At 29.2% G+C, this 14,871-nt stretch overlaps 1 protein-coding gene and 1 long non-coding RNA gene across 6 annotated transcripts in view; one reads left to right on the top strand and one right to left on the bottom strand.

The window, feature by feature from the left end:
- The window catches only part of vn (membrane-bound neuregulin protein vein), a 400,698-nt gene that overhangs the window by 76,947 nt on the left and 308,880 nt on the right, over window positions 1–14,871 (bottom strand). For both annotated transcript variants that reach the window (XR_015546113.1, XM_087409320.1), the window contains exon 4: window positions 1,574–1,682. Coding sequence is in view for 1 of the 2 variants with exons in the window: in XM_087409320.1 (XP_087265446.1) it covers window positions 1,574–1,682 (109 nt within the window). In the remaining variant the exon portion in view is untranslated. The remainder of the gene's footprint in view (window positions 1–1,573; window positions 1,683–14,871) is intronic.
- Window positions 1–14,871, top strand: part of LOC147908525 (uncharacterized) — a 404,067-nt gene that overhangs the window by 95,164 nt on the left and 294,032 nt on the right. The window lies entirely within an intron of this gene.

Raw genomic sequence — 14,871 nt, 5'->3', positions numbered from 1 at the left:
TCAGAAATAGCGTTAAAATCAAATTTTAATGACGGACTGAATTGAATTTTAAGACAATCTTCTCTTATCAAAAATGTGATTATCCATAGATTTTACTTATTCAATATTAAATACCTTTATAGTTAAATGTAAGATTATACGAGTATATGTGATATAAAATGTTCTATTGAATGTTTTATTGAATAACAATGTAAAATTAATTGGAAAATATGATTTCAATATTCATTACTTTTCTTGGAATTAGATTTGCCATTTTCTTTCTATTTTCAAATAATATTTTAATTTCATGATTACGACGCTTTTATACGAATATAAATAAATGAACTTGAAGTCGATTATCATCATGATTTGATTAATCAATTTATCTATTTCTATTCCATTTCTGATATCAGACAATTATACATATGATCGATGCTACTTTTTCGACAATTAGAAAAACGGTTTCTCAATTACTCGATAAATAGGATATTTTTGCTTTTTGAACAAAAGAAAAAAATAAGGACGATTTCTGACTGCTTAAAAGGAATATATGAGATATATATAGTGTTTTAGATTTGATCTGTTACGATTCTTAATGCGAATAAACATAAATGAAATATTATTACGTAGATACCTAAAACTATTATTAGCCATAATTATTGGCTACTTAGCGTTATAAGCGCTTTTAATTGCTGCGATCATGCAAAATGAGTTAAATCCAGTGAGATAAATCTGTGGTAAATTCATAAAACGCAATATACATACGTAGCGTATGTAAACATGTTTTATTCAAATTGATGGATTTTGTACGTACATTGTAGCAGGATTTAATCTATTATTCAATTTTAATAGTATATAAAAGGATTTATTTCGCTTGTATCATTTTACGTCTGATTATTTATATATGCAAACACTAAATATTATAACGTGCACTATTATTTCCAATTCCATTACAAAAATAGATTCATCTGATTTTTATTTTGTTTGCAATAGCAGTTAATGGAGTTGAACGAAGTTTTACGAAATGTTTGCTGTCAATTTTTCGAGAGATTGAGGTTCTTAATGAGAAATATGAAGTCTAGGCTAAAGCCCTTTTTTTCCCGATACATCAGAGAACTATCTCCTCGTTTCTCCTGAATACTTCTCTCTATTTCATTTAGAATAAATTATTTTCACAACTGATATTTTATTCTTGTGAATCCTTACTTATTCATTTTGAATAAATTGTTTTTATTTAGCTAATAGATTTAAAAAAATTGTAAATGACACATTGTTCCCATTTTTAATGTAATAAACTTATAATAATTAAAAAATAAGAATCTTATTTTTAGACTGTACATGTAAGAACACAACCAATAGAACTTATGCCCATAACGGCGAAAGCTGGATCTTTATTGCTTAAATAATGCAATGTAAATTATATATACATATTATGTACGTACATGCATGTATACATATTTGTAATCATTCGAACTGCGCGCCGAATTGATTTTCTGAACTTAATAATTAAAAAACTTCATTTATATATTTTTTAAAAAGTTAGTATAATGACACAAGTAAAATTTATTATAAAAATTCGTGAGATTTTACTTACTTGCATGCCGGTTCACCGACAGTCTCAAAAAATAGGCAGGTACCACCGTTCATGCAAAAGTCTCCTGCTATTGGACAGGGCTGCTCCTGCCGCGGCCACGCCACTGTCGCTGTAATCAAAGAGATATATTATTATTACACGTTTATAAAATCTTCATCGTGAAAAAATTATAACGTAAAAAATCACGAGTATTTTTGTGATTATTACTAATAAAAAATCTGAAAATATTTAAGATCCGCTGTTATACAAGTTATAATTTTGTACACGGACAAAATACACGAATTTATGATAAGCAAAATACATAGTTCTTTGTGAGCGGTCGTTTAAAAAACCGAAGTTCGAAAGCGAATACGATGTATTTTGCATCATTCATTTGACGCAAAAATTTCAAAGTTACGCGTCGTAAGCATTAGCGCGACAAAGAAAATCTTTGCGACTGACAAAGAAAATCGTTTTGCCAAAGCTATGGTGATTATCCGACTGCTATGCTAACATCTCGCAATCTGCATTAACGTGATAAAACGAAATACGCCACAGCAGTATGGAAAGGAAAAACATGAGGATTAAATGCGATAGCGCATTTAATGAAACAGAAATACGCATCATTGCCACGCGTAATTAACTAGCGTGGACCGTTATGTATCCCGTACAATTTTAATGTTTGGAAATTTTCGTGTCCACATCGCATACAGATGCGGTCCCCGCTCGTATACCGATTTAATTATTAATTTAATTACAACAAACATTAATTAAAATATCGTTAAACTGCATTTACTGCAGTGTAACGCAATGCATTTTCGGAGATACACAATACGGTGTTATTCCTTATAATTGTGTAAAATTTTGCAAAATTGTTTGACGCATGTTGGTGTTGGCAGAATAACGTTGGCATATCATGTAATGCGATTTATTCATTACTGTTCATATTTTACTAATACGGTCATTTACATTATCTCTATGGTACTATTTCCACGTTTGAATCGTCACGTTATCACATTTAGAATAGATTAGATTTTTTTACTATCACTTTTATTTCTATGATTAACTACCAAAACAAATTATCCTTGACATGATACATTGATGAACATTCTAATATTTTTAGAAGAATTATAATTTTTATCACATAAGTAATAAATAAAAAACTCTAATTCCAACATTTATACAATTTATAGCTGTGCGAGGACTTATGCAGAAATTAGAAAAACATTTTCAACTGTTCTTATGGTTTTTCCGATTTTTCATTATGTGCTGATAATAAAAATAAAGTCTCAATCACATATTAATCATGGTTAAATTGTAGATACTTCATTTAACTCGATGATAATGTAAAAATTGTTTTTTTCTAGTTATGATTAATTATTAAACTAATAATTTTGTGCTCTTTAAAAGTTATTCACAAAACCATAGTTTAATGGAAAAAATAGCCTCAGATTGCCACCAAAAGTCGCTTATCAATATGTTTTTTTGGTTATAAAAACTATAGTACAATTGTGATAACCGTAATATTGGTATACTTTAACTTTATGGCTGTAAAAATATGTTTATATTACGGTTATCACAATCAAATGTATTGATGCGTTTTGGCGAAAATTATCATTATTTCCGGCAACTGTAACATTTTTTCTATGTATATATAGAATTTTTAAATATATTTTATAAATTACTATGTCATTTTATTATCTTATTTGTAAATTTTGTTATGATCTGTACATCCTACCCATATAATCGTACTTCTCATCTATGAAATATATGAAATATATAACAAAAATGTAAAGATTTTAAAAAGTTTATTTAATATTAAAAAATTAATATTTCATATCTTTAACTTTTTTATAGTATAAATAGTATAAAGTTTTTATAGATATATTTCATTTTCCTTAAACGTAGGCAATATGTATAAGAGTGCTCTGTATAATTGTTAACTTTTGATACTTTTAGTTTTTAATAATTAATAATTACGAATTAAAACGATTATTTATTGAGATCGCAGATTCAATACAACAATGAGAAAGACATTTCATTTTGCTTTATTAATTTAATATATGTCACTGTTTTTCATTCGATGGAATCGAAGCTAAATAAATGGGGAAGTTGGACGGAAAAAGGAAATTGATTCTAAATGCGCACTTATATAAATTGAGTGTTCAAATAAAATAGGTAGAGTGTACCGTGAATTTTAGCGACAGATATTGGAAACATCCGTACAGTGAAATCTGTTATCCGGTACGTATTGAGTTTATCCATATAGCGACGTGTGAACGCGGAATAAAAGAATTGCATCTGCTTCGGAAGTGCAAGCTGTCGACACAATCGATATCTCCCTTCTCTTGTCCGCCACTCTACGTCAAGTTGTTGCTTTCGTCGGCACTTTCACCAGGCTTCTACTTACTCACGCAAGTAAAACGTGTGTCGGAACTTTATCCCTTGCAAGGGAGAAAATAATATTCCTATGATATTCGCGAACGCACTCGAGACATGCATTTTCATGAATATCGTCTTCTCGCTGAATTAATCTTTGGTATGCAAATATAAGTGATTGCGAAGATTCAAAGGCCGATTTATGAAGATCCTGTAATGTTTACTTTACGATGTTTTCTTCTAGCTATTGCGACTGTTCCTCTTTTCCTTTTTCTTACCGCGTAAAACCGCAACGTCGGCAATAATTACTAAACAATGTTAGCACATCGATAGCTCTCGTACGTCATGCTATGTTTGTGAAGAATAATTTTATTACTTAAAGACAATTCGTGAAATTGTACGCTCGAAACTGCTCCATCATACCACATACGATCGCAATGCGCCAAATCAAAGAAGAAAGAGTTATTGTACATAAAAATCTTATGAACTAGATTTATTGTCAGACGAGAGCCGATTATTATTAAAAATTTATTCTAAAAAAATTGGAAATATTTAGACGAATATTATTTATATTAAGCTTTTCCTTGCTACGATTTTCCTTTTACAAGAAAAGAATAGCTTTTTTATGCTACTTATATATAGCGTGAAATCTCATGGCTTGATTAAGCTACCAGAAAATATTGCGGTGTCACAGTTATCGCATCGTTACAATTAATCCGAGTGGACTCGATAAAAAAACTCATTTTACAATTGGCTTTATTCGCTGTAGAAACGTCGCGAAAAAAGAGTTCTCGCTTTTCGGATTTCCACAAGTCCAATCGGTAAAAGTTCGCGTGACAATTTTAAACGCACATGCAAGAAGATATATCTTTTTTCATGCTAATTGCAAAAAAATCTTGATTGCCCGACGAACAAATATATTATGTAAAAAATCGCGTGACGAAACTAAAATGATCATCGATGAAGATAAAAGTGGACGTTAATGCAGGACACGGAATGTTTAGTTGCGCGCGAGAAAGTAGCAGACGAGTTTTCGAGAGCGCCATTATTACGGATTAACAATCCTCCATTCGGTCGGTTCTGCATTACCGCACGCTTGCAACTGGAATTTCATCCGGGAGTTTCAGAAAGCATCGGACTAACGCTCTTCGCCTCTTCATCGCGCCTCTATCCGAGTCTCAGCCCTTTTTCGCCCGCGTTTCTTCTCGTTAACTCGTTAACGAGCAGAAGACATTTCGCAATGAAAGCTCTTACCGCGACTCTCCGACCAGATGGTGCACGTGGAAAAGTGTTCCGCCAGGCAAAATTTCAATTTTCTCGTCGCCAATACGCCACCGTAAATGCATTTCACGTGCATTTACGTGGCTCAGTATGTTGCTCTACGCAACCCTCCATGATGTGGCACTTCGTTATGACTTTTCGTTTTAATGACACCCACTAATTCCAAATATGAAAAGATATTCTGCTGTTATTTTCGGTATTAGTGGAAGATAAGTATTAAGAAAAGGCAACGACTTTCATCCAGGACAATTTAAAACAGAACTAATTTTACACTAAGAATAAAATGTGACAAATATTTTCGTATAAATTTTATAAATTCTTAAGATAGAGAAATTCCTATATAAGATCTTTATTAAGTTTCTATATATTCTCGGTTATAGACAATTTAAAAATGAATTTACGTAATTCTGGGATTTATCGGTTACGTACATGAAATTGTATTGGCGGCAATCAATAAGCATTTCATGTTAGTGTTCAAGCAATTGGATATCAGATGCTTTCGCTAATACGTCTTTACCTCGTAGCAGATTAGAGTACAATATCAGCAAAGCGTTTGCGTGCAATACTAGTATATTCATCACCGTCACCGGCATTGAACGCGTTAACCCTTATCTATGTAACGTGAGTTAGTTGAACTCTTAATAATTGAACTAAATTCGCTTTTCGAATTAAATTTTAAACTTTGAAGAACTTTCTGTTATACAAATTATTTAAATATTATATAAAAACAAGTGTATATACGCTTTCGTATCTGCATGCACGAATATTATACACTACATAATATATAAACAATAAATATATAGTATATTATATCTAATAAATATAATATATGTATTATGATATAATAATAAATATTTGCAGAATTGGATATGTATATAAATTTACATCAAAATTAATACTTGAGCACTATGATCAACTTTGAACAAAAATACGATTATTTATCTTAATTGATTTATATTCTTGTCGATCTAATTTCAAATTATAATTATAAATATTATTACTGTAATTAAAATTAAAGTAGTTAAAGTCATCCTTTTTCACATTGCCAGATTATATTTGAAAAATGACAAAAGATAGACAAAAACGGATAACGACGATTATACAGACTTTGACGATCATGACAAGAGGAGAAGATGGCGAACACTGTATTAATGTGCGATCAATTATGCGTGCTTTGTTATTTATTTGTTATTTATTATATTTCGATTGTCACGTACCTGTCTGCTGATAGAAGTTAACCGCGCGTAAATAAATAATGCCGAAAAATTGAATTAACCAACTGAGTTCGGCGGGTGATATTTTCTCGCCCGGCTACTCCCGCGTTCTCTTTCGAGTTCAATTTCCTAATGTCATTAGTCATCGCGGCAAATCCGGATTATAGTGCGTCATCCACGACATTATCGCGCATTTACGCGCGTCGTGGGCCTCGGGCTTGTTGCGAGTTGCGCGCGACGCGGAAATAAAACGTCATGATCTATATGGTGAGCACGGGAACCGTTTGTAATTCGTTGTGACGCGACCGTTACACCGCGTGGAATTAGTTTGTAAAGATGCGATTTACAAGAACACCGACAACGACAAGAGGAGAGATTTATATCAGCGGAAAAAGAGGGGACATGGGAGATCGAAACTGTCGCTGGTATCGATTCGAAGCGATAACATGCAGCTATTTGAATTCATTCGACATCGCTTGAAATTCAATGAAAATTCACCGGCGATAAAATTTCTTGACGCTGCGTACATAGACGAGAATGGTTCATCAACCTCGCAACTACGCTGTTTCATCGAACGCGACATGATTCTTTCTATTTCCTTCGATTTCGCAGGATTGCATGTTATGCGTTTCTTTCTGCGAAAGTCTCACACAGATAGCTTCTTGTCCCAAGAAAGCGATTTTTATTTTACAGTTCACCGTTTTTGTAATTGAAAGCTTTGTTGCATTCGATTTTATTAATTAGATAAATATTCGTTTGCATGCACTAGTACACATATTTACAAAATCACATATTTATGTAAAAATGTTGCTTCGTAAAGTAAACATAATATACATTTAATGTTTCAAATTAAGTTTCAAATTAAAAAATTCAATTGAAGAGCCCTCCCATATTTTGTAAAAATGGAAAAGATAAAGTTAAAATAATAAAAAATAGTAGGTTAACCCATATTTTATAAAAATATTTTTTTTGTCTGTTGCAATAAACTCTTCAATTTTTAAATGAAATGAATGCAATTGGGCAAATCTGCAATTGTAATCTCTCTTTTGTATATGACACACGATATAAAATAGTAACATTTCAAGTTTAAATTCGATAGTGTCATCTTTCTAATGACAATACAAGATCCTGTAAAAATTACTAGTGCATCAATTGGCATGTGAACATGTCAGCATGCTTTCAAGTTCGTCATCTCGATGGTTTCTGTTTTTGTGAATTTCCGATTGAACGAAAATGTTTCATCGAGATGCCGGATCGGTGTTGCTGCACCGGTTGCGCCAACAGAAGCACCGAAAACGATTTCTATTTGGAGTGTGCCTGATGCACGCGGACGATGCATTGTTTGGATACTATTATCGCTGTTACATCCATCGGTTTTTCCAGTTACATGCCGGCAGGTGATCGAGAGGATCTGTCTCGTGACACAGAAAATCTCTCAGCTCTAAAGGTAGATAGATAACTGCGCATGCTGAATTCATAGTAAAGTTAATTAATTAACTACAATATATCTTACAGAAATTTTGAATCCAAGCTTTGAAAGCTATCTAGTCTTTTCCTTAAAAAATTTCATGCACCTATAAATTTAACTGACAATCAAAGTTAATTTTATCGAATATTAATCTAAAAAGTGCATAATAATTAAAACATAATATATTAATAACACTTTTTTATACAATATAATTTTTTTGAATTTTTTCAGGCATCTTTAATTTGAAATTTTTTATGTTTATGAAATTTGTTTTACGAAATAGCATTTAAATATGTAAACTTGTGTACTAACGTAAACGAACAAATAATTGTCTAATTAATATAGAGAGTCGAGAGAATGCAATTAATCATTACATGCCATGCATCAATTCTGTACATGAAACTATTAATATAGTTATATGCATTATAAGGGATTGATATAACTTCTATAAACATATTTTGACTATCGACCTAATAGTTGATTTAAAAATGGATAAAGAAATCGATCTAAAAGTTGATTTAGGAATTGATCAGGAAAAAACAATTTTCAATATAAAATATGCATGGCTCTTCTAAATCGTTAAATTTCTGCCACACTTATGACAAATTCAGAACTGAATTATTAGAACTATTACATTGAATTCAGAACTGAATTATTAGAACTATTACATTGAATGAAATAGTTGAAGATAATTTAAGAATTGCAACCTACAAAAATAGCTGACTGATCGAAGACGCGACCATAAATTTATTTCGAGAATATTCCGTTGTTCTCGTTTGAAACGAGGTCGATCGAGCTATCTAGTTGCAACGCAAAGAAGCGCGACGGAAAAATAGGAAAAACCATCACGTATGACGATGGCGACGAGGAGCTGTGCCATAAAAGAAAAGAATAAACGACAACGTGTTTGTTCGTCGCTAAAAGGCGTTAAAAGTTCTGTATACGCTTTGAAGCGAAACAAGCGTACGTAAACGGAAACGTAAGCGCTCTAGATTCCTTTTGATGCCGCTTTTGAGAACATGTCCTTCATATATGTATATATATGTCGACCTGCAACGAGAACCTCCTTCATCGGGATTACATAGACCGCGGTCTAAAAGAGACGTCGGTTCTAAGGGCGGAAACGGAATGCGCGAGAGAAACAGAATGTCGATGCTTGAATAGAGAGCAGTAGATACGTTCGCTTACGAAAAAAAGCGGCCGCGAAACAAACGGAGACTTTGGCCTTAAACATATAATCGCGTGCGCGTTCTGTGTCCACGCGCTAGTCTATCTATTCATTCACGAAACGTTATTCCTCATTACTACGCCGTGGAGAAATTCAGGACACGGAATGCTCTGAGAATACGTATTGTCTCAGAAGCCTTGAAAAAAAAATCCTGTATGGCATAAATTTTTGTTTATTACACCGCGAATCTCGTCATGTATGTAAAAATGTGAAAATCTGACAAAAGTATATGTCGTTATTCCTTTTCTAAAGACAAATTTCGAAAGAAGCTATATAACAATTAAGAAAAAGAATATAAAAACCTTTATTCTATCGAAGATCACATTATGACATAATAATGATAATAATTTTATTAGTAATGATAAATAATAAATATTAATGATAAAATAATTCCTTATCTTACGTAATGTAATTTATTAACATTGATCGAAAAATTGCTTCAATTCTTTGTATTATTTTTAATTTTAAAAACATCAATTTATTATTTTTATCAATATAAAATTAATCTAGTCTTTTATTAATCAATTAATTAATTAATATATTTTTTAAAAGTATAACCAAATTTTTATCGTTTTTGAGAAGGCTTTTTAAATAAACTTATCTTAAATTTTCCTTACTTTTTGTCTCTTCAGATGTACACGATTTTGTATATATAGAATTTTTTTCGATGTTCTTTTGGATTAACGATACATCCTGGCGAACGTTCGCGGAAACATAGGTTATTCGATGCAAATTTTGCGATGCTATTAGTACAGGCTGTCAGTTAGGTAATTATTACGCGCGCGTTGTAATTTCAAATGGGATTGTACGTAAATTTCGGCAATCATTAATAGTCGATTCAGAATGCATACTCAATTCTAAAACGCTGATGAACTCTTGTTAATTATTCATTTTGGTTTACAAAGCTGTTCAGAAAAATGACAGCTGTCGTTGATAGCTATCCTTATTCAAATACGATAATACGATTTTATATTTCATTTTTGAAACTGTCTTGTTGAAACAGTCTTGTTGAAGTAGAATATAATTTGATTGGCGAAAAATTCCAATTTATTGAGTACGAAATTAAAGTCAGCACGTGCTCGCAACTAAACGAAATTCAAAATTCACAATAATGCATAAATCAATTTGGATTGCTGCTATTAATTTCATATATTTATTGGACAATATTCAATCTTTCTTAATATCGAATGTACAGGGTGTCATGCGCTCGGTGGGCCGTACCTTTGACAATAGTAAGTCAAGCGGACGCGCGTATTCGGCTATTTTTAAACGTTAATATCTTGTTAATTGTTGCGAGCATTACAAAATGGTAGAGGATTTTTCTACTCAATTTAGTCCACTCTACCTGCTCGGGACGAGTGAGGCCATATATTCATGACACCCTGTATATAATTATTTTAGAAAAAATATATAATTATTTTATCTCTCTCTAAATTTTAAGTACCTCTCCTTTTATATAAATTATGTAAAAGGAGAATTACTTAAAAAAATTACTTTTGCAAAAATAAAATAAAATCCAAATTAAAACTGAGTAAAAAAATAACTTATAATAATTAATTTAAAAAATAATTGCTATATGAACGCATGCAGTGTGCATGCATCCATGCAAAATAATCATATAATTCATGAAAAATAATTCATGAAAAATAATCATACAATTACGAAAATATAATTTTTGTAAGCATTGAATTTTGAACCCATTATTTAATTAGATATAAAATAATCATGTATTATCTAAAATAAAAATTTTAAAGTATTATTTAAATTTTATATAAATCTATTTCTGCTAAGATCTTTAGAGAATACATATAATTATTTTAGAATTATATATTTTATAAAAAAATGTATAATTATTTTAGATAATACATAATTATCTTATAATATATCTACAATTAAATAATGGGTTCAAAATTCAATGCTTACAAAAATTATATTTTCATAATTGTATGATTATTTTTCAGCAAACTGCATGCGTTCATATAGCAATTATTTTCTTAGTAAAAATAAATTTGTATAAAATTTTAAAGTATTATTTAAATTTTATACACATTTATTTTTGTTAAGATCTTTAGAGAATGTATATAATTATTTTAGAAAAAATATATAATTATTTTATCCAAATTTTACCTAACTTTTAAATAACTCTCCTTTTATCTAAATTATGTAAAAGGAGAATTACTTAAAAATTACATCTGTAACAAATAAATTAAAATCCAAATTAAAACTAAGTAAAAAAATAACTTATAATAATTAATTTAAAAAATAATTGCTATATGAATGCATGCAGTGTGCATGCGTTCATGCAAAATAATCATAAAATTCATGAAAAATAATTCATGAAAAATAATCATACAATTACGAAAATATAATTTGTGTAAGCATTGAATTTTGAACCCATTATTTAATTAGATATAAAACAATAATGTATTATCTAAAATAAAAATTTTAAAGTATTATTTAAATTTTATACAAATCTATTTTTGCTAAGATCTTTAGAGAATATATATAATTATTTTAGAATTATATATTTTATAAAAAAATGTATAAATCCACACTGCATGCGTTCATGCAAAATAATCATAAAATTCATGAAAAATAATTCATGAAAAATAATCATACAATTACGAAAATATAATTTTTGTAAGCATTGAATTTTGAACCCATTATTTAATTAGATATAAAACAATCATGTATTATCTAAAATAAAAATTTTAAAGTATTATTTAAATTTTATACAAATGTATTTTTGCTAAGATCTTTAGAGAATATATATAATTATTTTAGAATTATATATTTTATTAAAAATGTATAAATGCACACTGCATGCGTTCATGCAAAATAATCATAAAATTCATGAAAAATAATTCATGAAAAATAATCATACAATTACGAAAATATAATTTTTGTAAGCATTGAATTTTGAACCCATTATTTAATTAGATATAAAACAATCATGTATTATCTAAAATAAAAATTTTAAAGTATTATTTAAATTTTATACAAATCTATTTTTGCTAAGACCTTTAGAGAATATATATAATTATTTTAGAATTATATATTTTATAAAAAAATGTATAATTATTTTAGATAATACATAATTATCTTATAATATATCTACCATTAAATAATGGGTTCAAAATTCAATGCTTACAAAAATTATATTTTCATAATTGTATGATTATTTTTCAGCAAACTGCATGCGTTCATATAGCAATTATTTTCTTAGTAAAAATAAATTTGTATAAAATTTAAAGTATTATTTAAATTTTATACACATTTATTTTTGCTAAGATCTTTAGAGAATATATATAATTATTTTAGAAAAAATATATAATTATTTTATCCAAATTTTATCTAAATTTTAAATAACTCTCCTTTTATCTAAATTGTGTAAAAGAAGAATTACTTAAAAATTACATCTATAACAAATAAATTAAAATCCAAATTAAAACTGAATAAAAAAATAACTTATAATAATTAATTTAAAAAATAATTGCTATATGATCGCATGCAGTTTGCTGAAAAACAATCATACAATTTTGAAAATATAATTTTTGTAAGCATTGAATTTTGAATCCATTATTTAATTAGATATATAAAAACACTTAATATATGATCTAAATAATTATACATTTTTTTATAAAAAAAAAAAAAATAATAATCTAAATATTCTAAAACTATATAATTCAAATATTAATATCTATTCTTTTAGATCTTAGTAAAATACATTTTGTTTAAATTTAAAATATTAAATTTTATGCAATTTATTCTTGCTAAATTTTCTTTAGAGGATAATATATTATTTTAGAAACATATAAGTACTATAATTTCTCTCTAAATTTTTAATATTCCTCCTTTTTATCTAAAGCTAAATTATGTAAAAAAGCAGAGTTAACTTAAAAATTACTTGTAAAAATTTTATATAAATTTTTATATAAAATTATTATTTAAATTTTATTTTCGCTAAGATTTTCTTTAAAAAATATATATCCAATAATTATTTTAGAGAATATATAATTATCTTAGAGAGAATGTATAATTATTTTATATATAGAATTACTTTATATAATTATTTTATAGAATATAGAATTATTTAGATCATTTTATTAACAATAATTTAAAAATAATCATTTTTAAATTATTGTCAAATAAAAGGATTTAAAAACTAGCGAAAAAAGATTAATATTACACAAATAAAAAATAATATTTACCGCCAGGTTGCTCCATCAGTGCCCGATGTCTCTCCCAGACCTCCACCTCCTCTCAGAATATGCACAGGACACTCGCGTAAAACACTCGCGAATACACTGTAATCGCGCGGACTATAATTTGAACGGCACTCGCGAAACGCGCAACGCGACGAACCGGCTGCGGTTCGTTCATTTTCAAGTAAATCGGCGACGTTAGCTTCCCCGTTGGATTTTTACACGAAGAGAATGATTTTACTCAATATCTAAAAATTTATCTAGATATATACATTCAGACATATCCGAAAATTTTTAGATATTTGAGAAAAATCATTCTTTTCGTGTAAAATATCCTCTGGGTACTGAGCCCCCTCACCACGTCAAAGTGTACCCGTGAGAGGGAAGATAATCTGAAAAATGTAAAAAATAGCTATATTACTATGCTATTATTGCAATCGGTTAACTTTTAGAAACGAATATCACGTCTGCAATCCGTTATTGCGAAAAAGTCAAAGCAGATAAAAGGGCTGAATCTTTTATTTATTCATAGATAATGTCTGTAATATATGATTAGAATCTATAAAATAGGCTAGAGATTAATAAAAGGAAGAAATGTTTCTTTTATTAATTGTTCCAAAGTTACGGTTAATTTTTTAACGGATCGAAAGATGCACAAAAACAAAAATTAATTAAATTATTAAACTGTATTAATTGTATTGAAAGCAGGAATTGCAACTTTTTTGCATGAGAGCATTCATATCAACGTTGCTTTTCTATGGCTCGTGTGGTACCGTTCATACAAACAAGTAGCCGTGTCGCATACTGCTCCTTTTCACATTTCTTTTTGAAACAATAATAATCGCAAAAAGTGCTAGGTATAATACGAAGTGTTGTATTTTATGAATATTCACATAATATGATTACTAGTATGAATAATTATTCATAAAGTATAATACAACGTTTCGTATTGTATAAGACATTCTTCGCGAAAAAGATTTCAAAAAGTAATGTGAAAAAAAACCGCGACACGTTGCTACGTTGTTTGTACGAGCTTCGGTAAGGGAATAATAACTGCGCGATAACTAGGCGTAAACATGACGCGCCGTTCCGTGCCACCTCGTACCATCCCCAACCGAAGGTCACGCGCCAACCGTCTAACTGTCGAAATACTAACGTTAATACAAAATCACGCTTATTACAAAATCAGTAAAATAATCTATTCATTACGTTTTAATATTCTTCGATGAATATTACATGATGCTTTATTGTACGATTTACGTTTTATTTCGTTACGCACACAACTCATCTATATTGTAGGCCGGTATTCATAGTCAAGGCTTATATTCAAGACCGTCTTAAGTATAATTTTAAGTCACGAATCAGAGGCCGTATTAATGTCTTAAGACATTACTTAAGACAGTCTCGAAATAAGAACGGATTGTGAATATCGTCCTTGGATATCTAATTTATATATCTGTAAATGTATAATACGAATTATATTTATAACATTATTATATTTAGTCCTGTTTCATAATTTAAAAAATGTTTGCGTTTATCTTTGA

Source organism: Acromyrmex echinatior, chromosome 9 (genome assembly GCF_024713525.1).
Source record: "Acromyrmex echinatior isolate Ae372 chromosome 9, ASM2471352v2, whole genome shotgun sequence".
Lineage (NCBI taxonomy): Eukaryota > Metazoa > Arthropoda > Insecta > Hymenoptera > Formicidae > Acromyrmex > Acromyrmex echinatior.
This window is presented reverse-complemented; position numbering and strand designations above follow the sequence as displayed.